Source organism: Spea bombifrons, chromosome 13 (assembly GCF_027358695.1).
Source record: "Spea bombifrons isolate aSpeBom1 chromosome 13, aSpeBom1.2.pri, whole genome shotgun sequence".
Classification (NCBI taxonomy): domain Eukaryota; kingdom Metazoa; phylum Chordata; class Amphibia; order Anura; family Pelobatidae; genus Spea; species Spea bombifrons.
Window position 1 is genome coordinate 7,534,278 of NC_071099.1, and position 26,536 is coordinate 7,560,813.

At 40.1% G+C, this 26,536-nt stretch overlaps 1 protein-coding gene across 1 annotated transcript in view; it reads right to left on the minus strand.

Annotated features, from left to right (window-relative positions):
* Positions 1-1,128: 1,128 nt before the first annotated feature.
* The window catches only part of PSME3 (proteasome activator subunit 3), a 51,992-nt gene continuing 26,584 nt past the window's right edge, over positions 1,129-26,536 (minus strand). The window contains exons 7-11 of the mRNA XM_053453935.1: positions 21,467-21,535; positions 16,563-16,630; positions 16,385-16,439; positions 10,916-11,002; positions 1,129-1,613 (exon numbers count right to left, since the gene is read on the minus strand). Of these exons, the coding sequence (XP_053309910.1) occupies positions 1,533-1,613; positions 10,916-11,002; positions 16,385-16,439; positions 16,563-16,630; positions 21,467-21,535 (360 nt within the window). The 3' untranslated portion in view covers positions 1,129-1,532. The remainder of the gene's footprint in view (positions 1,614-10,915; positions 11,003-16,384; positions 16,440-16,562; positions 16,631-21,466; positions 21,536-26,536) is intronic.

Sequence of the window (26,536 nt, forward strand, 5' to 3'; positions counted from 1 at the left end):
GATGTTTATGGATATTATGGTCAACAAACCTAACAGAAAGAAAAGTATGACTTAGTAAAGTGTAGAACAGGGGATTGTTTGATCCCTGGGAAGCAAGGCATACGTCCGTTAGGGTATTTTGAAACACACTAAGATCTCCCATGCAGTTAACCTCCTATTCAGTTATTCTGCAGACTGTCTCATCAAGTTGCTTCCATTGCATTTTATCAAGACCAGCTATGGCTCTTAAAATTCTTGAAAGGCATTCTTCTCTATCAGATTAACTCCATATATATATATATAGATAATAAAAACAAACAAAAAAAAAAACAAAACTGAAATAACCACCATGTTACATTCAGATGACCAAGTCATCATATCCACTTGTAGGTTAAGATTGGTCTTTGCTACAGTTTTTTTTTTTTTTAAAGATGTTACTTTTTAGAAGAATTTACGCCAGGGTATAATTTTAAGAGCTGTAAAAATTTATACTGCTCATACCAGTTTATAATCCCCTTTTACAGGCCTTAGAATGGAAATATACATATCATACTCATGTTAGGATTTTCATTTGGAAAAACAAGATTACTAAATAACAGGCTGTAGAATCAACATTCAAAATAAAAATATAAAGGGGAGGCCGAATTCTCAGGTCTTATTTAGGCACCTAAAACTTTCCAAATCAGCTCAGACACACAGGACACTCCGCTGCAGGGTTTCAGAATACTTTCCTATGATGAAGTATCCACATCTTGTGGTTTTCATACTTCAATAATTTTTTTTTTTTTAAATATAACTGCTCTTGCTTTATTTTGAGACGTGGCTGTTGCAGAATAGTTCTGTATGTTTTCCATTTTTAATCACATACGTGTTTCTGGCGTTTGCAAGCTTTGAAAATAGGTCACTGGCAAAGGGTTGGATGACATTTTCAAAACTTATAACACTAACAACTTCACAATCCAGCTGCTTGTCAGGGACATTATTAAATGTGGGTTAATACTAGGAGCTTGACAAAGCATGCTGGATCACATGTAAACAGCCACAGTTGCCTAAGATAACAAAGTAAAAATCAAAGCAGGAAGTGTGATTGTATCGACAATGGGAAAAATCTTTCCTGGATGCATTGCAGCAATATAATGGTAAGCTAAGTTGAACAACTAGTCATGTTTTTAATACACTTCAGCCAGGAAGACCATTTACAACTCACATGAAGGATGGCACTTTATCACAAACATACTTTTCTCATGTTAGAATAAGAAAAGTTAGAAAATAATCTGCAAGTACATTAAAACAAATAAGGCTCTGTTAAACGCCTGTTGTCGGGTGGCATTTTCAACATGCATATTCTGGTTAAATCTAGAAACAAGACATTTTCCCAAATTTTTATTTTTTTATAAAACCCCCCAGTGTATTGTGCAGTCTCCAGGTCAGTTTTCCTTGATGGTGGAGATGTCACAAGTTCAAACAAGGCAATGATGGTGTGTTTTTCTTTTCAGCTTAAGGGTGGGAGGAAGAAAAAAACAGACTGGAAAATACAGGGATTTGGGGGATGGTTAATATAGAGTTTCAGCATTGCTGCTTCTTGGTCTCTTGATTTTTTCAATGTTCTTCAGAATCATATCATGTAATGTTACCTAGTAAACAAGAAAACAGATGCATGTTATTTTCTAGCATTGCACACAAACTCAGTGTGTATCACACATATATACATACACACTAGGGCTGCAACAACTAATCGATAAAAATTGATAATGAAAATTGTGGGCCAGTTATGGTTAATGGGGTCTTTAGGGTAAATTTAGGGCCAGTTATGGTTAACGGGGTGTTTAGGATTAATTTAGGGGCAGTTATGGTTGTCTATGCACATCGCGCAGATGCTCACCGGCTGCCACTACTAGACACCAGGGAGTCTGGAGCACGGGCCGTAAGTCTGGGGGGCATATCAAGGGCACAGTGGTATATAGGGGTTATAAGGCATATTTGGGTGGGCACAGTGGCATATCTGGGGGGGGGAAGAGGAGCATATCCGGGGGTTTAAGGCATATCCAGGGGCATATCAAGGGCACAGTGGTATATAGGGGGTTATAAGGCATATTTGGTGGGGCACAGCAGCATATAGGGGGCAGAGTGGCATATCAGGGGATATAAGGCATATAGGGTATACAAGGCATATGTGGGGAGGTCAGAGTGGCATATTTGGGGATACGTGGCATATTTGGAGGTATGTGGCATATCTGGGAGGCAGTGTGGCTAGCCTAGGCTCAAATGTGCATAATTTGGGGGGGGGGGCCATGTTGGGAAATAAAAACAAGAAATGCATTTTTCTCAAAGTTTTTTTTTTTTATTCTGCTGTTTGTTTTTAACATCCTGTTTATTATTCAATTATTTTAAATAAATGAAAACATTTGTTTTTTTTATCTGATTAATCGAAAAAAATAATCGGCCAACTAATCGATTATGAAAATAATAGTTAGTTGCAGCACTAATACCCAAACCTGTGAACAGTGTGTAACAGATATTTCCTTGTTTAGGAAAGAAAAGCACATGACCATTAAAACATCACATGGATCAAACATACAGCATAGGCATTGTTGATGTTGTGAATTACTATTTTAGCTGGAAATGGCTGATTTTTTAAGCAATATATTAAAGGTCCATAACCAGCAACCATGAATCATATGTTAAATAATCCAAGGCCAATTGATAATTAGAAGATCCTTTTGCAAGGCTAGCACAGCTGAAAACTGTTATACGGATTTAACAAAAACAATAAAACAGTCCTCCTTTAGACTTATCTGTAGCGTTAGAATCTGTGGGTTCGATTGTAGACCTAAAATGGGCAGAAACAAAAGAACCTTCTGGAAGTCTATTTTTGCTCTGAGAAATGAAGGCTATTCCATGCGAGAAATTCCCAAGAAAGGGATCTCATACAACGTTGGGTCCTACTCTTCACAGAACAGTCTGTCTCTAACCAGTATAAAAAGACTAGTAGGAGGACAACTGAGCAAAGATGACAAATACGTTAGTGTCCAGTTTGAAATAGACACCTCAAAAGGTCCTCATCTGGCAGCATTAAATAGTAACCGCTGAACAGTTGTCTCTTTGTCAACCGTGAAGGGGAACTCCGAGATGCTAACCTTCTAGGCAGCACTGGAACCCCCCCCAAAAAAAAAATGTACAGCCACCTTAAACTGCTGTAAGCTTTATCTTATCAGTCTCTATTGTGCTCCTTAAACTCCTTTAACTGCTGCCCAAGTCTCACATAGATGTCTGCGATTAGGTTTGCTTTTAACTTGACAGAGGAAGATTTATATAGATTTGGTCACCGGCCAACCCTTCGTGTTCGTCTACAGGGGGGGGGGGGAAATCTTTGTATCCTATGAATATTCGCCCATTGCCGTGTTCGGTTTGGGGAAATATTCGTGTACATTTTTGGTGTTTTTTTTTTTTTTTGGGGGGTTGGTGCCAGGATTTTAAAGGGCCTCCTCTGCCATCATCCAATGAATATTACCTTGGAGGTCATTCGCCTAAGTTTCTAACCTAGTGCCCTAAAATAATTTTTAAGGACCCCCCCACCTGCCCTTAACTTTGTCGTTTGTACCATCATGTACTACAACCGCTGGATCATCTCCAGTCCCTCTAATCTGTCCATCCGCAATATGACGAACCCGAGCACCCGGGAGGCAGCATACTGTTCAGCATTCGGGGTCCTGGTGACAGATTACCTTATCAACCTTTCTTATAATTGAATCCCCTCCTACCAGCACCTGTCTAGCCTTCCTTGCCGTCTGGCTCCCCACTATACTGGAAAGGCTACTCTCCTGGGTGCTAGGAGAGTCGGCCTGCCCCAGAAATGCTTCTTCTGAGCTAGTCTCCCCTGCATCTTCACACAAACTGGCAAACATGTTGGGGTGATCTAGCCCAGAACAAGCGAGGACACTCACTTGATCTGGTTTTCTCCAGATCATGCTCCCTTTCAGATTTCTCCATCTCTCCTTTCCCTCTGTCTGACCACCACCTTCTAACCTTTTCTCCAGTGCTAACCCCTAACAAAACAAAGTTGCAGCGCTCACCCAGCTGTCAGCCTCACTAGAACCTCTCTTACCTTCCATATCAACCCTTTCTTGTCCAGACGCAGCAGCCTCTTTTTATAATACACTTGCCTCATCTCTCGACAGCATAGCTCCAGTTACTATGTTACCCCCGACAATTGAAACGCAAACCATGGTATACAAAAATCCCACGCTTTCTTCAGAAGTGCTGCTGCACGGCTGAACACTAGTTCAGAAAATCAAAATCCAGCGAAGACCTTACTAACTATAAATTAATGTGTTGCATTTCAAAAGGGCAAACTTTGATAAGCTAAGGTCAACCATGGAATATATAGACTGGGATGGATTGTTCTCTGGTTTAAACACGGAGGACAAATGGGATACCTTTAAGCACACATTGCAAAGTTACACATCCCAATATATACCTATGGGAAACAAATACAAAAGAAACAAATCAAAACCAATGTGGCTTACCTGGAAAGTAAAACAGGAAATAAGGAATAAACAACTGGCATTTAAGCAACATAAAAGTGAGGGGTCGGAAGTATCATTTATGGCATACAAAGATGCCAACCAAGCCTGCAAAAAGGAGATTAAATTGGCTAAACTAGAAAATGAGAAACTTATTGCCAGGGAAAGTAAAACCAATCCCAATAAATTTTTTTAAGTATGTAAATGGGAAAAAGTTAAAGGTAGAGAACGTTGGTACGTTAATACCTGAAACTGGAAATTTGGTTAGTGAGGACAGAGAGAAAGCCGACATCTTAAATGCTTTTTTTTCTTCTGTTTATACCAAGGAAGAGCCAATGACAGAGCCCCTGCTGACTAATTTTAAGGAACCGTTGCAGCAAACATGGGATTGGCTGACAAGAAAAAGTGCTCAAGCAATTAAATAATGTTAAGGTAGACATGGCCCAATCATTATTACTAATCTTTAGGGATTCTGTCAGCTCGGGCATAGTTCCATTAGATTGGTGCAAGGCAGATGTTGTGCCCATATTTAAAAAGGGATCAAAATCTCAACCGGGCAATTACAGGCCAGTAAGCTTAACATCGGTAGTGGGGAAATTATTTGAAGGGTTGCTAAAGGTATACATTCAAGATCATATCTTGATCCATAATCCAATCAGTAAAAGTCAACATGGATTTGTGAAAGACCGGTCTTGACAAACCAACCTATTAGCATTCTATGAAGACGTTAGTAAAAATATAGACCTGGGGGTGGCCGTAGATGTGATTTATCTGAACTTTGCTAAGGCATTTGATACGGTCCCGCATAAAAAGCTACTCTATAAATTAACAGAAATAGGCTTAGGGGCAAATGTCTGTGTGTGGATCAGAAATTGGCTAAAAGATAGAATGCAGAGGGTTGTTGTGAATGGATGTTTCTCAGCCTGTACGCAGGTATTAAGTGGAGTGCCTCAGGGGTCTGTCCTCGGTCCTCTTTTTAATTTATTTATAAATGATCTCCCAAGCTGCATTGATAGCCACGTTACAGTATTTGCTAATGACACAAAATTAGGCCGGGTAATTCAGACTAATCTTGATGTTTCTTCTTTGCAGGAAGATTTAGACAGAGTTGGGGACTGGGCGTGCAAGTGGCAGATGAGGTTCAATATAGAGAAATGCCAAAATTGGAGGCCACTAGGAAGCTCTCTCAAATATAGGTAAAGCACCACGTTTCCAGAATCTGGGCAGGATTTGGATCCAGATGAACTAAGTCAAACATCTGGGATCTTGGAACCTGTATTTTAAACTGCCATTAATAGAAGCGCTAGGCTCTCACAGTTGTTGCCCCCATACGGGCAAAAATATCAGCCTTTAGTTATGGGTAATCTGCAGAGGCTTCCTTTTCATAGTACATCTTTTGTGCTTCTGGCAGGAGAAAAGGAGTACTATTTCCACTGTTCTGGAAGCCAGGCTTCAAGGGTGGCTGCTTGTTCATAGTCAGCAGATAGGTGTACATTTTTGGAGTCATTTTCTGCAGACAACTGTTGCTTGTATCTTGCCGACACTTCCTGCCTCTGCAGGTGTTTTATGACAACCTTTAGCAGAGCATGATCCATGAGCCTGTTACCATTTTTTAATTTTCTAGATAAAAAAATAAAATATGATGAGAAATTGAAGAAAAATCTTGTACTTTCATGAGCTTTTGTAGATGAGTAAAAGTAGCATTTTGCTATTTCAAAACCATTTTTTTTTCCAAATCTGGTCAGTCTGCCCTATGTCTTTGAAGCCAGCCAACTTACCCCCATCAAACCATATATTTTTTTTGAAACTAGACACCCCAAGGCATTACAAATGCTGGCATCTTAACCCATCCCATGCACTAATTCTACCACCACCCACTACCTCAAACTTTGAGAGTAGTGGGTGAGTAACTTATTTTGTGCTTTTTTTTTAATCACACAAGTTGTACTTCAGGTGTGAATTCACACACACACTGGTATATGGGTTTATCGGGTTTTTTCCAACTTGGAACTTTGACATACGTTCCTCCTGCCACCATGTCCTATTTGGGACATCCTTGAAGCTGGTTAATTCAATTTAGACCATCAAACCATAGATTTGAAAACTAGACGCATCAGGGTATTTCAAATGCCTTTATTTTAACCCTTTCCGTGCACTAATTTTACCATGACCCTTTCTCAAAATTCATGGTGGTATTTTTGTGTGCGTTTCCCCCACAAGTACACACATTTTACTTCAGGTGTGAATGTACAGCTCCTGGTATATATCACTGTCAAACAACGCCACCTCAATGTGTTCAACATGTCCTGAGTACAGCGATAGCTTACACATGAGTTTATTGGGTTGTTTGGGGCTAAAAGGCTACATTTAGGTAAAAGTAACTTTTTTCCCCATTTAAGTCAGTCTCTGCCTATGCCCTATTTGGGACATCCACATACACACACACATATATTATACACACACATGATTGTAAACAGCACACTCCTATCATACCCAGATTCCAGCATGTACTGGCCAACTTAGCATGATAGGAGTGTGATTGCTGTTAATCAATATATATATATATATATATATATATATATATATATATATATATATATATATATATGTTATTGAATTTTTCTGTACAATTTTTCTGTTTAATAAAAGTGTGGTTAACACACCACAATTGGACAAAAATTAGGGATGCACCAAAGTTTCGGCATCCCTAGTCACAATACTCAAGTAGGCTGTCGCATTTAAACGATGCTCAATTGGTACTAAGGGGTTTAAAGTGTGCCAAAAAAGGCAGGATGGATCCATGCTGTCATGTCGTTTACACCGAAGTCTTACACCGACATCTGAATGTCGCAGCTGGAATTGAGACTCATTAGATCAGGCAACTTTCTTCCAGTGTCCAATTTTGGTGAGCCCGTGGTGTAGCCTCAGTTTCCTGTTCTTAGCTGACAGGAGTGACACCCGGTGTGTTCTGCTGCTGCTGTAGCCCATCTGCTTCAAGGATCGATGCGTTGTTCGTTCAGAAATAGTATTCTGCATACCTTGGTTGTAACGAGTGGTTATTTGAATTCCTGTTGCTTTTCTGTCCTCTCAAGTCTGACCATTTTCCCTCTGACATCAGCAAGGCATTCTCATACACACAACTGCCGCTCACTGGATATTTTCTTTGTAAACCCTAGAGATGGTTGTGCATGAAAATCCCGGTAGATTAGCAGTTTCTGAAATACTCAGACCAGCCCGTCTGGCACCAACCACCATGCCATGTTCAAATTCACTTAAATCCCCTTTCTTCCCCATTCTGATGCTTGGTGTGAACTTTAGCAAGTTGTTTTGACCACATCTACGTGCCTAAACGCATTGAGTTGTGGCCATGTGATTGGCTGATTAGCTATGTGTTAACTAGCAATCGAACAGGTGTACCTAATAAAGTGGCCAGTGAGTGTGTGTAAATATATAATTATATATTCTTGTCTTCCCAAATATAGGCCGCATTGCTTTAATCTTTAAATTAGGGGTGCAGACTGTAATCCGGGTTTAGATATTCAGGATGGAGAGTGGTACGTTTTTACCTCTCCTGTGCGGTCTATGGTCTCTGGAAATTGCTCGTGTTCACCTCCCGCAATTGGAGGAACGGGGTAGAGTTTTTTTTGTGCAAGTACACCAAGTAGCCAGAATTTTGCAGATGTATCTGCGGAAAAAGAAGTGATTCTGCACCTGTATTATTCTGGCTTCTTGTAGCACTTCTGCAAAACAGCGGAGCCACGATGTGCTCCATGGGGCCGCTCCTCCAATCATGCGAAAGTGTGTGCGGGGTCTCCACCGTTTTGCATAAACATTCTGGGAATCCTGGTTAATAAAGCCAATATCTGGGAGAAGCAAGATGAAGAAAGAAGACTGAAGACCAAGAAGAGGCTAGAGAAAGGGAACTGTGGAAAGGACATTGAAGCAGTTGGCGAAGAAGGTAATGAGAAAGTAAGAGAGCACAGCGGAAGTGCATCATGAATTGGAGGGACCTTAAAAAGGCTATAAAGTATAGGTTCCCTCTGTAATTCATGATGCACATGATCACGATAGCACATGAATAACAAGAGGGGATCCCTAAAGTGGCATTAAGAATGAGAGTAGCGATCACACCATATAACTTTATGGTATATTAAAAGGTCTTCAATATTTCTGTCAAAAGCAGGACTAACGGCATCATCTATACCAAAAATGTTAAATACATGTGCTCCTGTTCATTAAATAAAATACTGTCCCCCACACCCTACCACCACCACCAGCCTGAACCATTGATACAGGGTAGGATGGATCCATGTTTTCATGTTGTTTACACCAAAGTCCAGCCCAGCCCATAATATATTATTTATATATATTAATATTATTAAAGTATTACCGTATTTGCTCGATTATAAGAAGACCCTGATTATAAGACGACCCCCCAAATCTTAATATTAATTTAGGAAAAAAAGAGAAAGCCTGAATATAAGGACGACCCTATAGGAAAAAAGTTTTACCAGTAAATGTTAATTAATTTAAACTATTTTTTAATAAAAGCTATGATTGAGAAAAATATTTTGGTTTTATTTCCTTCTATTTTCCAACCTGCCCCCCATTTATGCACATCTGCCCCAGAAATGCCTTATACCCCCTATATGCCACTGTGCCCCATGATATGCCTTTTAACCCTATATGCCACTGTGCCCCATGATATGCCTTTTAACCCTATATGCCACTCTGGCACTTAGAGGGTTAAAAGGCATATTATGGGGAAGAGTGGCATACAGGGAGGTTTAAGGCATTTCAGGAGGCAGAGTGGCGTATAGAGGGTTAAAAAGGCATTTCTGGAGGCAGAGTGGCATTAAGGGGGTGAAAAAGCATTTCATAGAGCACCCTGCCTCCAGAAATGCCTTATGCCCCCCCATTTAACACCCCCCCCCTCGCCCCACTTACCAGTACTTCTGAGTCTCCTGTCATGTAGCTGGGGCAGCGTGTACTCACGCTGCAGCCGGAAGGAGGCGTGGCTAGCAGCGGGGGTTGTCTGCGTGCATCGCGCAGACATTCCCCGGCTGTCAGAGATCAGAGTTCCCCGCGCCTTTGTGGTCTGATTATAAGACGACCCCGATTATAAGACGAGGGGTATTTTTCAGAGCATTTGCTCTGAAAAAACCTCGTCTTATAACCGAGCAAATACGGTAATTACAAACACACACAGAAAATACTCATAATAACCATCACTCCTCAAAAAAAATCATCAGTTTGCCAATGAAAATATTTGATGGGTACATAACCATTACAGTTCATTAATGCTAGAATACACAGTGCAACGTTGAACTGCAAAGTTGTTGGGGAACAGATATCTAGCAAACAAAGCATCACACAAAGTTCAACTCATCCTGCAGGAGTTCATTGTGACTGACATTTTTTTTTTTTAACTATAGCTGTCCTGCTAGCTTCCACTTCATAAATAAATCCTCAAATGTATGGACATAACATGGCATGAGACTGAGCAACTGAAAACTACCATATTTGCCCGATTATAAGATGACCCCCCCCAAAATTTGAATATTAGTTTAGGAAAAAAATAAAAAGCCTGAATATAAGACTACTCTATAGGAAAAAAGTTTTACTAGTAAATATGAATTCACATATAAACTATTTTTTTCATATTTAATATAAATTAAGATTGAGAAAAATGCATTTTTTGTTTTTATCTTTTACCTGCCAACCTGCTCCCAGTTATGCACATCTGCCCCTAGAAATGCCTTATATGTCACTCTGCCTCCCTGATATTCCTTTTAACCCCCTATATGACACCCTGCCTCCCTCATATTCTTTATAACCCCTAAATGCTACTCTGCCTCCAGAAAGCTCTTTAAAGTCCCGCTCCCATATGCCACTTTTACCCGTGCTTCTTTAGACTTCTCCCCGTGCTCAGACAACCTGAGCTGCTGCTGCCAGTACTTCCGCTGGGGCTTCTATGAATGAGCACCAGGTGGTCATGTGATGCCGGTGCTCTGTCATAGACGCCCCGGCAGAAGTGGAGGTTGCAGACGGCCACCGGCTGATGGAGAAGAGGATCCAGGTTCCCTGCAGCGCTGCAGGGATCTGGATCTTTGTCTTGTAGTCAGACCTCTATTTGAGGTCCGATTAGAAGACAACCTCAAATATAAGACGATGGTTATTTTCCAGAGCATTTGCTCTGAGAAAAAACCTAGTCTTATAATCGAGCAAATACTGAATATGCAATATTAAAGTGGTATTGTGACATTGAACTATGAACAGGGAAGAAGGTGGCCTGCACAGGTTAGAAACAAAAATCCACGCTAACACATGTAAATTAGAGTTGCCCATCTGGTCTATTAAATAATATGAATATACAAATAAGAAACTAAAGCAGTTAGGTAATTTTCCCTTACATATTGGTTCCTTAACTCGGATATAATTAGACGTAAGCTGATGTATTCCTTTTCATCTATTTCCGTCACTGTACGTCGATAATCTTCCTGCAAGACAAAAAGTAAAAAAAATATGCATCAAACATCTTGTCTGATTGCTCGACGAGTAAGGTTTACATGCATTGTGACTGGAGCCTTTCTACCATTAGTGTTAAACCAGGATTTTCTCTTTTTCATTATTAATGCATCCACACATTTTTTACCCCAATGACAGACAAGGGCTTTTATGATCCCACGTTTACATGTAAGGACTAACATTTAGGATGATGTTATAACTTTAGTATAATATGAAGTATGTTTAGAAGTATATTTGCTTAAGTACAATAATACAGCATATATCCACTGGCCACTTTATTAGGGACATCTAGATAGTACTGGGTTGGACCCCCTTTTGTCTTCATTCTTCGTGGCATACTTTCTACAAGGTGCTGGAAACATCCCTCAGAGATTTTGGTCTGTATGGACATGATGGCAAGCTTCAGTTGCTGCAGATTTGTTGGCTGTACATCCATGATGCAAATCTCCCATTCCACCAAAGGTGCGCTATTGGATTGAGATCTTGTGACTGTGAAGGCCATTGGAACTCATTGCCATGTTCAAAAAAACAGTTTGAGATGAGAGCTTTGTGACATGGTGCATTATACTGCTGGAAGTAGCCATCAGAAGATGGGTCAATTGGTACTAAGGGGCCCAAAGTGTGCCAAGAATATGTCCCCCACACCCTTACACCACCACCAGCCTGAACCATTGATACAGGGTAGGGTGGATCCATGTTTTCATGTTGTTTATGCCAAAGTCCAGTCCAGCCATCTGAATGTCGCAGCTGGATTCGAGGCTCATTAGACCAGGCAACGTTCTTCCAGTATTCCATTGTCCAACTTTGGTGAGCCTGTGCGAATTGTAGCCTCCGTTTCCTGTTCTTAGCCTGTGTGGTTTACTGCTGCTGTAGCCCCTCTAATTCAAGGTTCGACGAGTTGTGTGTTCAGAAATGGTATTCTGCATACCTTGGTTGTAACAAGTGGTTACTTGAGTTACTGTTGCTTTCTGTGATCTCAAATCAGTCTGCCTATTCTCCTCTGACATCAACAAGGCATTTTCATCCTGCTCACTGGATATTTTCTCTTTTTCGGGCCATTCTCTGTAAACCCTAGAGATGGTTGTGCCTAAAAATCCCAGTAGATCAGCAGTTTCTGAAATACTCAGACCAGCCCGTCTGGCACCAACAACCATGCCATATTCACTTAAATCAGCTTTCCCCATTCTGATGCTCGGTTTGAACTTCAGCAAGATGCCTTGACCACGTCTGCATGCCAAAATGCATTGAGTTGCTGCCATGCGATTGGCTGATTAGCTATTTGTGTTAACAAGCAATTGAATAGATTTATCTAATAAAGTGGCCAGTGAGTGTATATGTATAGTTCTTTTTTCAGGTTTAATAAGGAGCAAGATGTTTTTGCAATTTAAATTTTTTTGGAGAATGCAAAATCTCTACCCAGCTCTCTATATAATGTAAAAGCACACCCTACGAATCACCAGTCAAAAACATTTAAAAATGTCAAAGTACAAAACTCCTCCCATACATATATGGCAAAATAATTAGGATGTATTACATTGTAAGGCTCATTTTTGTCACTTGGCTTAGAACATAACAGTACCTCATAAGGGGATTAGGGGAGCTCTTTACTTAGTGTACCACGCTCTGGCAAATTTAGTTTTGACATATAATTTGAAAGTATGTACTGTAATAAGTGTAAGTCATTGGCACTATATAAATAACAGATAACCAACAAGATAATGTTGAAGAAGCTCCAGGCGACTTTTTTTATGGAGACTACAACAAAGCTTTCATAGCAAGAGATGCATGGAATGAGCATCACATGTGCCAATCTGGACACTGAGAATCAGGCAAAAAAAAAGGTGGGGGATTTCAAGAACAAAGTTTTCGAAAGTGTTTGTCATTCCTAAATTACAATGTAATGTTACTAATGTTATTAAATATCAGATATGCAGAACAATTGGAATTGCAACGTAATTATTCCTACAATATTAATGGATATAGATTACGTTTAGCAATTTTATGTGGCATACCTTATTTGCATTCTATCAAATGGCCATTGTGACATTAATAAATATGATGTATTCAGCTTTAAACGAAAATTACTCGTATGAGTTTATATATTTTATAACTGGGGATATACTCTCCGATGCGCTCTGACAGCCTCCCCTGTCGGCACTTTCCACGGGGGGAGTGCCGGCACGGGAGATTGTCTAGGCGCATCGTGCAGACGTTCACCGGTAGCAGGGATGAGCGTGAACGACCTCTGCTGTCTGCACGCCTGCTTGATGTGCTTTAACAATCTCCCTTGCCGGGAATTCCCACGGGGGGGGGGGTCGCAGAGTGGCAGTATATATCGGGTGGAGGGCAGTATATATAATCGGATGGGGGGGGCAGAGTGGCAGCATATCTATTCTACATTTTTTTTAACTAAGAAAACATTTTCCTTAAAAAAGCACCTAACTTTAAGGGTGCGGCCTATATCTGAGCCAATACGGTATTTTTTTATTTTTTTTTAATGCTTTCAATGCTGTGGTTCCATTGGAGCACAGCATTGACTGATATTTAGTCCCCACAAGCTTGTGGGGGACAAATGTTAACCCCTGCAATGCCACGAATGTGTTATACACAATTGTGGAATTGAAGGGGTTAACGCTGCACTGTCGCTCTCATGGAGCGATCAGGCAGCAGGGGGTGTTGGGGCTGGCCTCCACACTCATGTGGAGACCAAAGAACCCTCTCCCCCTGTCCCTGAAGCTGCCTCTGGCAGCTGGGACGCAATTGCTGGTCTATAGACCAGCCATTGCAGGGGGGAGTCTGCTATAGGCTTCCAGGCAGACCACCAGCAGCAGAGACCCGTACAAAAAGGGGAATTAACCCCTAAAATGCGATTGAAGGGGTTAACGCTGCACTTTCGCTCTCATGGAGCGATCAGGCAGCAGGGGGGGATGTTGTGTCAGGTCCAATCAACACTCAACCCCCTTTCCTGAAGCTGTCTGTGGCAGCTGAAAACTCCGTGGGAGTGATCTCAGGCTCGGGCTCTGAGTGGCTGTGCTGTCTGCCCAGACTCCTGGGCAGACAGCAGCAGCAGCGCCCCCGCCCCCGCGATCACAGGCTGACAAACACCTAAACATAAACTAGTTTAACTTTAAAAAAAAATAAAAAAAGTTTAAGTATTCTAGCTAACTGATCACTGTGGTAGCCAATGTTACCACAGTGATCATATAGCTATGAAAAGTCACATTCCCTTTTTAAAAATGGCCGATACTAAATTTTAACCCCATGATCCCTTTGATCATGGGGTTAAATTTAGCCAATGGTAGCGGAAGGCAATTTTTGAAATCCTGATGAACTGCTTAAAATCAGCCATTTAGCCTGTGAGGTACGTGAGTAACCATCTCATCGCTGGAGCGCCTTGCATTTTTTACTGCAAAACTTTTTTGCTGTAAAAGTGATTTTTTTTCTCCCTTTACCATCATTTCTTTGAGATTGTAAGGGGAAAGAATGGTGTGTGCTTCTGTGAGTGAATGTATGGAAAGTATGGTGTGTGCATCTGCGAGTGAATGGAGATATGAAAGGCGTGCGAATGGTCAGTAATTAGGGTTGAAGCCTTGACGTGGCATTACTGCTCACGTAAGAAGTTAAATTATGGCACAAAAAGTACACCCCTTGGCGCATCAAATGAGGGGCTGCATGTGTTTCTAGTACAAACCTGGAGTGCGCAAGACAAATGAACATGTCGCTATGGTTAGAAAAAACATTTTCTAGCCAAAGCGACACATTCCATCGTTATTTGTGCAGTCAACTTTTGTCCTAGAAATACATGTAACCCCTCATTTGAAGCTCCAAGGGGTGTAGTTTCTTGAAATGTGTACTTTATGTACCCTAATTTAACTTCCCAGATGTCTAGACCACTTTAACTTCAGATATGGCAGATTGTAGAATCTTGTTAAAAAATTGTCTTAAAACATTTAAGGGTGATGCCTGCATTTAGACAGCTCTAGACAGCTGGAAAGTTAAATTATGGTACATAAAGTATATATTTTCAGAAGCTACACCCCTTGGCGCATCAAATGAGGGGCTGCATGTATTTGTAGCACAAGACTGGAGTGTGCAAAACATAAATGAACTTGTCGCTTTTAATTTAATTTTTTTTTTTTTTTTTTTTTTTTTTTTTTTTTTTTTTAGAAGTGTGATATTCACTTATTTGTTGTGCACGTCAGATTTGTGATACAAATACAACTAAGACCTCATTTGCTGAAGCTGGGGGTGTAGTTTCTAAAAATATATAGTTTTGTTGGCATATTTTAACATCCCAGGCAGCTAGAGCTGTTTAATTGATGGCAGCCATGCCTTAAATTTAAAGACGTCTTTTGTGATAGTCTAATAAATTTAACTTTTAGCTATAAAATATTAGAAAAACAGTCTACTGTTCTCAATTTCTGTTTATTTTAGACTGGTTACCTACTACAAATACTTAGCAACACGGATTTTGATATTAGAGTTTAGAAAAATAACATTACAAACTAGTTTTTATTGAGTCGGAGGTGAAAAATTACACTTTTTCACATTTTTGGCTTTATTTTGCAAACCTAATGAGACATTCACATAAAAAAATTGTATATTTGGAATCTGCTGGGTGTGCTGATAAAAACAATATATGGTTTGTATAGTTTATTCCCAAGAAATGTACTTCTAAATGCGACACTAAACACGTTTAAACGTGAGATGCATAAAAAAGCCGAAAACCAGCTTAGCACCAGGATGGGAAATGGCTTGGCAGCCAAGGGGTTAAATACCAGTTATTAATGTTGAAATAACTATATGAGAATTGGTAGAGAGAAGCATGTTCATAATTTATAACAAACGTTTTATGGAAGGAAAATGGGCAATATGAAAATATAAGAAATGTTGCATTTCAATATAATCAGTATAATTTAGGTTAAATTAACAAAAATACTTGATTAATATTTGTTAATAGAATGTTAACCAGAGATGTTGATTTTTGAAGAAAAAGTCTAAAAGCAGACTTCCAGTGAGCTCAAAATGCACATGTCCAATGCATTTTAAGAATTCTTTGCAGACATGAAAATGAGAATACAAGTTATGGTCACTTCTTTGGTTCCGAATTTGCTGTGACAAGTCCCAAGCTTTTGCATATGCCTGTGACCTGTGCTGCCATTAGCGCTATACAGAGCTGCTCAAAGCTATGAATAACGTAGGGGAAAAATTACACTACACATCCTGGACTCTATTTTGCTATGTATTAGGATATATATATATATATATATATATATATAGATAGATAGCGATAGTGGACCAAAGTATTACTATATTACTACCATTTTGAAATAAAAAGAATATATGATACTCACCACATGAGGATATTTTGCTATTTTAGACACCAGTTTTGCTCGAGTGATGTAGTACCTGAAGCAAAGGGAGAAAAATAGAAAAAAAAAAAGCTTTGTCCTACAATGTCTAACAATTTTTTAAACTAATATACGGTGCACCAAGTAACCCAATAAGGGACATTTTAAAAACATAACATACCTGGAAATCTGGTCAAGGTATGATGCTGCCTCACTCTCTACTGTCCGTAGCTCTGCCACAGTCTCTTCCTTAATTGTAAAATATAGGTTTGAGAACAATTACATGAAAATAAAAGACTAGATCTCATCCTTAAACATATTGAACTAAACTTATTTTTGAGATATTTCAAAAGCAATTAGATATTTGACAAAGCCTTATCAAGCCTATAGTTTTGTTATTTGTTTTTGCTAAAAACCCTTAACTTGTATCTGAATTACCATATTTGCTTGATTATAAGGCGAGCAAACGCTCTGAAAAATACCCCTCGTCTCAAATAGAGGCCCTCAAATAGAGGGACCCGGATCCTCTTCTCTGGTAACCTCCGCTGCTGCGGCACTTCCTCTGGGGGCTTCTATGACGGCGCTCCATCGCACAGACAACCTCCACTGCTGCCAGCACTTCCGTCGGCACTTCTATGACGGAGCACTGGAAGGTCACGTCACGCCGGTGCTCCTTCATAGAAGCCCGGGCGGAACTAACGAGCAGCAAAGGTCGTCTACGTGAATCAGGCAGACGTCCACCGGTACGAGGAACTAGTCTGGGGAAGCATTGGTAAGTCGGAGGGGGGGCAGTGTGGCATATGGGTGGATATAAGGCATTCCTGTAGGCAGAGTGGCATAAAGACGGTTAAAAGGTGTTTCGGGGGGGGGCAGGTTGGCAAATCTGGGGGGGTTAAAAGGCATATCATGGAGGAAGAGTGACATATAGGCAGGATGTGCATAACTGGGGGCAGGTTGGCAAATAAAAGGAAATAAAAACAAAAGTAATTTTTAGCAACCTTTTAACCCCTTCGAGACCGGGACGTCATCTCAAAAAAATGTCACCACATTGCCAGGATCGTGGTGAGCGCAGGGGCGCTGCTGCTGCTGTCTGCCCGGGTGTCTGAGCAGACAGCACAGCCACCCAGAGCCCGCCAACGGAGTGATTGTGCCGTTGATCAAAATCCGTTTTTCATAAAACGCCACGGCATTGAAGGGGTTAGCGGTGCACCGACGCTCTCATGGAGCGAACAGGCAGCTTCAGGCAAGTGTGGGGACCTGACAGCAATCCCCTGCTGCCTGATCACTCCATGAGAGCGTCAGTGCAGCGTTACATAGATCTTTTTTCAACCTTATGAACTAAGGCCATCAAGTTCAACCCTTCTACCTAACCTTCCTATTCTTGATGCAAAAGAAGGCAAAAAAACCCCTAATTAAGCTACTTTGAATTCTGTTACCAGGGGGAAAAAAAATCCTACTCGACTCCAAGAGGCAATCTGATTTCTCCTTGGATCAAGAAGTTCTAAAATATTAATGTTTTAATATAATGTTATTCTATTTATAGCCCTAAAAATAGGGCTATATTAACACAAAAATAGGGGGGTTGCGTTAACCCCTTCAATGCCGCAATTGCCTCATTTTAGGGGTTAATACCAGTTTTGTATGGGGCTCTGTTGCTGTGGTCTAACCAACAAAAAAACAGAAACAACAAGCCCCCCCCCTTGGAGTGACTCCTCCCTGCAATCTCCCGTCTACCGGAGATTGTGTCCCGGCTGCCAGGGGCAGCTTCAGGGACAGGGAGAAAGGGTTCTTCGGTCTCCACATGAGTGTGGAGACCAGCCCCCACCCCCTTCCTTGCTCAATTAACCCCTTTAATGCCGCAATTGTGTATGACCCCATCGCAGCATTGCAGGGGTTAATAGTCCCCACAAGCTTGTGGGGACTAAATATCAGTCAATGCTGTGCTTCAATGGAGCATCAGCATTGACAGAGTTAAAAAAAATAAAATAAAACAACAACAACAACAACAACAACAACTGCACTGGCCTGAAAGTCAAGGGTGCTTCCAGGTCAAATGCTGTGAGTTTAATAACTGCTGCAAAACCAATCAAAGTGGGCCGATGATCATCAGATCACTCCTGGCCGACAGGAGTAATCTGATCATTATGGCAGCCCCTGGATGACCCTGCCCTACAAATAGAGAGGGGTCATCTAGGGTAATTATGAAAAAAAACACAAATTATTAATAAAAAATAAAAAATACATAATTAACTGATCACTTGTCAGTGACATTTGATGTCACTGATTATTGATCGGTCTCCCTGTATCAATGTCAGTTGCCTAAACATGCAACTTACAAGTGATCTGATGGATTTTTTTTTTAAGTTTCAAACTTGAAATGCGCACATTCCAGTTTTGACTCCACAATGTCTGAGAAACATGACTAATCTTTGCATGTGGGGTATTGCTGTACTCAGGGGGGTTACTGAACACAAATAAAGACTTTTGTTTTTTCACACATCTACTCAGAAAAATAATCATGGTGAAGCTGCAAAGTGGATTTGAAAAATGTCTTTTTTGTTAGACTAAATTTGAAAGGTGCTGGTGTGGAATCAGCTGCATGGGACAGGCCAATATGCCCCTAACTAGATTCCCTGAGCCGTCTAGTTTTAGGAAATATATAGTTTTAGGGGGTTAAAATGAAATATGGGACGTCTACGTGTCTCAGATGAGACCTGGACCCAACAAACTGATCTGTCAAAATTCCATGTTTGAAAACTGAAATGCGCATGTTCCAATTTTGAACCCGCAGTGCCAAAGAGACATGCCCTACCCATGTATATGGGGTATTCCTATATTTCAGGGGTGTTTCTAAATACAAATCACAAGTTGTTTCAGTAATTTTATGTACCCAGGAAAAAAAATACTGAAATACGGTGTTCGGAATGAATGGGTTTGTTAAAAATGAAAAAAATTAAATTTTACTGCAATGTTTAGGACAGACTGGCACTAAAATGGTTAAATAAAATGTGTGAAAATGCCAAGTAAAACACTTTGGAATGTCATCTTTCAAAAAAAATATATACTTTTGTTGAGCGGTTTTTCCCAGGTTACCACATTTAAAAAAAATCTTGTTTAGAAACTGTGATGCGCGTCATTCATATTTAACCCTGTAAGTGCCAAAATAAGTGAAGATACTAGGCATATGAGGTGCTTCCCAAAACAGGACAAATACCCAAATACACTGAGTTTTTTTCCCCCTATTTGCACTGGTTATATTAAGTTTTTATAGGTGAAACTGAAAATCTCCTTTTTTCCCTTAATTTCCCCCACATTTTTAGATATTTTTCATACTCAGTGATGGTTTATATATATAATTATTATTGCAAAAGAAAGCCCTACTTGTGCTGAAAAAAAATAATATATGAATTGTGTGGGTGCACTAATTGAGAATAGAGAATTTACAGTTGACTAAAGACATAGCAAAAACACAAAAAGAGGGGTTAAATATGAAATATAGTTTACATGTGAATATTTTCTAGTAAATATTTTCCAATAGGGTAGTCTTATCTTTAGGCTTTCTTTTTTTCCTAAATTTTCCAAATTTCAGGGGGGTCGTCTTATAATTGAGCAAATACGGTAATTTTCAAGATGGCAATCCACAAGACTCCACCACAATAAGCTTCCGCACACTACATAAATATTTAATTTTGTTGTACAATCCTGGAAGACAAGTATTCATTACACTTTGTATGCTTGCAGAGATCAGGGATTTCTACCAGGCTAGCCAGGCAGCATGATGGCAGCATACTCATGTTTCAATTTATCTGCAGATCATTTAATCCCTTAATGACAAGACTGTCTTTTCCCATAGCACATTTTGGGACAAAGGCTCTTAACATTTTTCAGTGTTGCTGTTTAGAGGTAATTTTCTTCTCTCATTTTGTGCACCCACACACGTTATGCATTTTTTTTTTTGGTGACAATGGGGAATTATTTTTACAGGTTACCATATGTTTTTACATAAAAAAAAAAAAATGTAATCACTGGTCTGTCGTTTATCCCACCAATCGCCGTGATTCACGGAGATCGGAAGGTCAGAAAAACTTTTTTTTTTGTTTGCCTGGACAGCATCACTTATGAGGCTTCCAGGAAAACTGTGATAACGCCGCGATCAACGGTAAATAACGCTACCACGTACATGTACGGGCATTGTCACTAACACATTGCATTGTGACCTCGTATATGGTGGACTGTCGTTAAGGCTTAACGCCAGTCGGCAGTAAACATGAGGCATCTGTCTATTGGTTGTCTCTTGTGTACTCTTAAACACGCAAGTAGGAGGTATGAGAAGCCCAGCTACACCACAGAAGAGCAATTTGAACGATTGCTTTTCGAAAATTCCTCATTACAGAGCTGAGGACCGCTATGATAGAGATGCACAACTGGCTGCATTTACCCATCTTTGCCTGCAACATACAGTTGCAATTAGAATTATTCCCCCCCATTGCCAATGAGATTTATTACCAAAATGTACAGACATTTCAAGCTGTTTGCAATGAACAAATCAAGCAAAAACAATTGAACTAGCCCAACAATGAATGCTTCGAGTGTTTTCCCCAAATTCAACTGAAAATGCAATTGACGACTTCTCAAGTCTTAAAATTAATTCAACCTCCGAATAGAATCCCTCACAAAAAGACATTGTCTAACTAATCAAGGGCTTCATTAGTTGCACCAGGGGTGTTGGAGGTGGAACACATAAAATACCAAAACTGCTTAGAGGTTTTGTTTGGACTGCACGCTAGAAACATTAGAAAAGATTGTCAACCTTTACAAACAAAAAACAGCATACAAAAAGATAGCGAAGGCAGTGAATGTCCCTAGAGACACTGTTGGAATCATAGTTTGCAAGTTCAAAGTTAAAGGAACATTGGTTACACTACCTGGCAACATTGGACATTCCAACAGGACAATGATCCCATGCACACCTCAAAATTCCAACGAGTAATTCAAGTGTGCTCTTTGCCGCTGAAAGTAGCATTTGCCATTTGTTTAACTTAACTAGCAACAAAAACTACAGACAAATGTTAACATAAGTTTTACCTGAATGGAAACTCCAAAATTATTACCATCTTCTATCCTTGGGATAAGCAATTGTACCCACATTTTCACCTAGAGAGAAATATACATATAATTAAAAGAATCTCAAACTTTACAGTATGATCTAGAGGGCATCATGAAAGCATAAATGGATAGCTATCACGCAGTAAGTTACAATTGTTAAACAGTTTTTAGCCAGGTAAAAGTAAACAGGAAATGGTGGGGGGTTAACATGTTAGCTCTGAGGTAAGGACTAGTATTAAGGAAATGGTACATATACCAATACAGGTGATTATGTGGAAGTCACATGTAGAAATCACACAGATCCAAAAACGGCACAGTGAATTGTAGGTATATGCTACAAACCCCCAAATATTAGTATTGAGGGTAAACAGCTATAACAAGCAGTACAGCAAAGTTTAACTCCTTAAGGACCCTTCACGAGCGATAGCATTAACATTTTTGTGGTGCTCATGTTTAGCTGTAATTTTCTTCTCTTTCGTTGATGGGGTCTTTAGGGTTAATTTAGGGGCAGTTGTGGCTGATGGGGTCTTCTCTTCAGGATTAATTTAATGCTGGAGGACTGAGGGTTAATTTAATTAATTTAATAAGGTTAACTTAAGGTGCAGTAAAGGTAAAGGGGGGGAAACTAAGGGGAATCTAAATCCTGGGGGCAGTGAAGATTAACCCAGTATTTATTTATAAAAGTATTGTGTCTGAATGAGTCTGCAAATCTATGAGTGCACTATGGCATATCAGGGGGGTATACGGTATACCTGGGGAGGATGGAATGACATATAAGGGGGTATAAGGCATATGTGGGGAGGGCGGAGTGGCCTGTCTAGGAGGCAGTGTGGCAAGCCTGGGCTCAAATGTGCATAACTAGGGGCAGGTTGGGAAATAAAAATGCATATCTATCAAAGTTTATTTTATTCTGCCATTTGTATTTAACATCCTACATTACTTTATTAAATTATTTTAAATAAATGAAAAATGTATATTTTTTTATCTGATTAATCGAAAAAAATAAAATAATCGGCGAACTAATATATTATGAAAATAGTTAGTTGCAGCCTTAGTTAAAAGGCCACATTTGGGTCATGAGCAATTCAGGTTTTTAGCTAACAATTTTCACATCTGTTCTTCCTGTCCCATGTCCTATTTGGGACATTTTATAAGCTGGCTGATTTAATTTAGCCGCATCAAACCATGTATTTTTGAAAACTAGCCACCTAAGGGTATTTCAAATAGTGGTATTTTAACACTTTCCATGCATTCTCTGTACCATAAGCCTTTGCGATAGCAATTTGGGGTTTTTTCTCACACAAATGCTGGTATTTAAACTACTTCCATGGCAGCACCAACTTTAGGACTCACTTATTTTTTTTTCTTTAATGAGCAAATGCGTGATAAAAGGAATAAATATATATGTGTGTGTGTGTGTGTCATAGGGAGCCTGTAATTGTACACCCATCACGCCCAGGTTCCAGCATGTACTGGTTGCCTGGGCATGATAGTGTGATTGCTGTTATATATAATAGTTATTGCAGTTTTTTTTGTCCCTTTTTGGTGTGTTTATTACTGTTAATAAAAGTGTGTGTGGGGGGGGTTTCTAAGGAGGGGGGATAATTTTCTGTTTGGGTTCAGAATTTTCATTTCAGTGCATCCCTACTATAGATATCTTCCAGCACCGGAAGTTGTATACCGTTCTGCACTGGTAAGGAGGATTGTTAAAGCTTACCGCGCAGACGTTCACCAGCAAGCGTAAACAACCTCCGCTGCCGGCACGTCTGCACGATGTGCTTTAACAATCTCCCTTGCCGGGACTCCCCCCATGGGAGATTGTTAAAGCACACCGAGCAGACGTGCTGGCAGCGGGGGTTTACGCGCATCGCCGCTGCATGTCTGCAGGATGCGCTTAGACAACCTCCCGTGCCGGCACTCCCCGGTGGAAAGTGCCGGCAGGGGAGGCTGTCTGAGTGTATCGGAGAGAGGAGGATGCAGGTCCCCTGCACCGCTGCAGGGGATCTGTATCCTAACCCTGCCAGACCTCGAGCTCCCTAATGTTGGGCTAGTTAGAGGGAGGTCGTGATCTCCCCAACCAGCCCTGCTCATCGGGCACTCCGCTGATCAGGGCTAGTTGGGGAGATCACGATCTTGCACCTACCTCGGCGCGGCCCTGAAGACCGGCCCAGGGGAGGCGGCTTCTCCACTCACCCCTCCCCTAGAGATTCGTGATTCTCGACCCCCGACTTTTGATTAGATTTTCACGGGTTAAAAAGTCGTCTTATACGCCGGAAAATACGGTATGTCCTCTTGTTGTGGTAGTATTTCTCCTTTTAAATAAACTCTCTTCCTTTATCTGGTTGATTCCCTTTAAATGTTTCTATCATATCACCCCTCTCACGTCTTTCTTCCAGGCTATATATGTTATGTTAAGATCCTTTAACCCCTTCAGGACCGGCGTTCTTCTACTGCGTCTTCCCTTTAAGACTGCAGTTTTATTTGAATATTTTAATTCCGTGCTCGTGATTCGCTTCAAAGCGATCACATGCAAGGAATTGAGGGGGAGTGCCTGCTACAGATCGCTAGGGACACCCATCGGTCAGTAGCAACCGCCCCTCGCGATCCCAGCATCCATAGCGACGCTGGATCGCGCATCATTGATGACGTACCTGGTACGTCCCCAGTCTGTGGGTGACGTAACCCAACCAGCAAGTACCAGGTACGTCATCGGTACGGATGGGGTTAACCTGTCCTGGTATGGTTTATACTGTAATCCATGAACCATTTTAGTAGGCCTGCAACAACGAATCGATAAAATAAATAGATTATGAAAATCGTTGCCAACGATTTTCATTATCGATTAGTTGAATCCATTTTTATAGATTTATAAAATTAGTTTTTTTCAGAGCAAATGCTTCTGTTGATATACTAACCCCTGGTGGGCCAGGTCGAATTTTTTTCCGGGGCCTATAAAGTGCATACTTTAATTAGTGTTTTTTATGTTTTGATTGCTGTAATATTTGATTTATTGTTTGTATTTTCCATGTATTTATATTGTATTGTATATTATCTATTCTTTTTTGTCTATATTTATTAAAGCATATTTTTATACCTATTTTAGCGCTGTCAGTTTTTCTTATATCAGGAGGCTATAAGGCATATCGGGGGGCACAGTGGCATATAGGGGGGTAAAAGGCATATCGGGGGACAGAATAGCATATAGTAGGTATAAGGCAATTCTGGGAAAAGTGGCAAGCTGGGGTGAGATGTGCATAACTGGGGGCAGGTTGGCAAAGAAAATATAAACAAGAGGCATTTTTCTCAATCCTAGTTTTTTTTTAAATATGAAAAAATTGTTTACAAGAATGAATATTTACTAGTAAAACATTTGGTAGTTTGAGAAATAATGTGTTTTGGGTTCTTGTACCTTTAAAATATAGCTTTAATTATTATGTCAGTAAAATAAGAAGGCAAATAGAGAAAGTGATAAAGAGATAAAAGTGTTATTCACTCATCTTAATGTAAATTATACATTTTAATTTTAAATAAACAAAAAAATGTGCATATTTTGTTTTATCCGATCGAAAAGATAATCTGCCAACTAATCGATTATGAAAATAGTATCTATATACTTCTGGAGATACGGTCTGTACAACGGTATAAGCACTTCCCTCTTCTACAGCCAATACCTCTCGCTATACAAGCAAGCATTCTGCTAGAATAACCTGCTGCTCTACTGCATTGTCTACCTACCTTTAAATACTCAGAAATAATTACTCCTAAATCCCTTCCAGTCACGTTGAGGTTAGGACAGTATCAAATATTCTATACTCTGCCCTTGGCCCTAGATGCATTACTTTGCATTTATCCACATTAAATACCAGTTGCCACAGCTCTGACCATTTTTCCAGTTTGAAGCCTTTTATGGCGAAACGCGTTGAGTGACTTTTTTGGACTTCTTTTACCATTTTTATGTGTACTAGTGCTTTTCATTTATTTATTTTATTTGTCTAGTTTTTTAGCTGCATCTGTCATAGATCCAGTTTATTGTTATTTTGGAATAAATATACATTTTACCATATCGCTTATGTGGACAGTGGTTGTTTGACACCACACATCCACTAATATTGATCATTTGATCCATCAAACAGAGGAGGACACGGATGCAACCAGAACGTCACCAGCGACTACGGGCATCTTTACACTTGTGTTAGTGTAAGTACAACTCTATTTGTTGCGCCTTTAGCGACATATGCAATATACACTATTGGTTCCTCTCTTGTTCCTTTCTTTGACATATCCCATTGAACTACACAAAAACACTGAGTGCAAAATCTGCAATACGCAGGGCACATGAATTTCTTATACACCTGCACTATTGTTTTTTATTTTTATTTTGTTTATATTGAGCGGAATACACGAGCGCCCCCTATCGAACCTTTTGCTAATTTTTCCAGTTTACCTAAATCATTTGCCATTTGGCTTCTCCCTCCAGGAACATCAACCCTGTTGCAAATTTTTGTGTAGGGCTGCAGCTAATGATTATTTTCATAATCGATTAGTTGGCTGATTATTTTTTCGATTAATCGGATAAAAAAATGTAAATTTTTCATTTATTTAAAATAATTTAAGTAACATAGGAAGTTTAAAAACAAATGGCAGAATAAAAAAAAACAAAACTGATAAAAATGCCACGCTGCCCTCCTCACATATGCCTTATACCCCCTGATATGTCACTCTGTCCTCCCCAGGTATGCCCTATACCCCCCTGATATGCCATAGTGCACTCATAGATTTGCAGACTCGTTCACAGACACAATACAAAACATTAATAATCTTCACTGACCCCAGGATTTAGATTCCCCTTAGTTTGCCCCCCCCTTTACCTCTAACTGCACCTTAAGTTTACCTTATTAAATTAAATTAACCCTGAAGAGAAGACCCCATTAACCACAACTGCCCCTAAATTAACCCTGAAGACCCCATCAACCACAGCGGCCCCTAATTTAACCCTGAAGACCCCATCAACCACAGCTGCCCCTAATTTAACCCTGAAGACCCCATCAA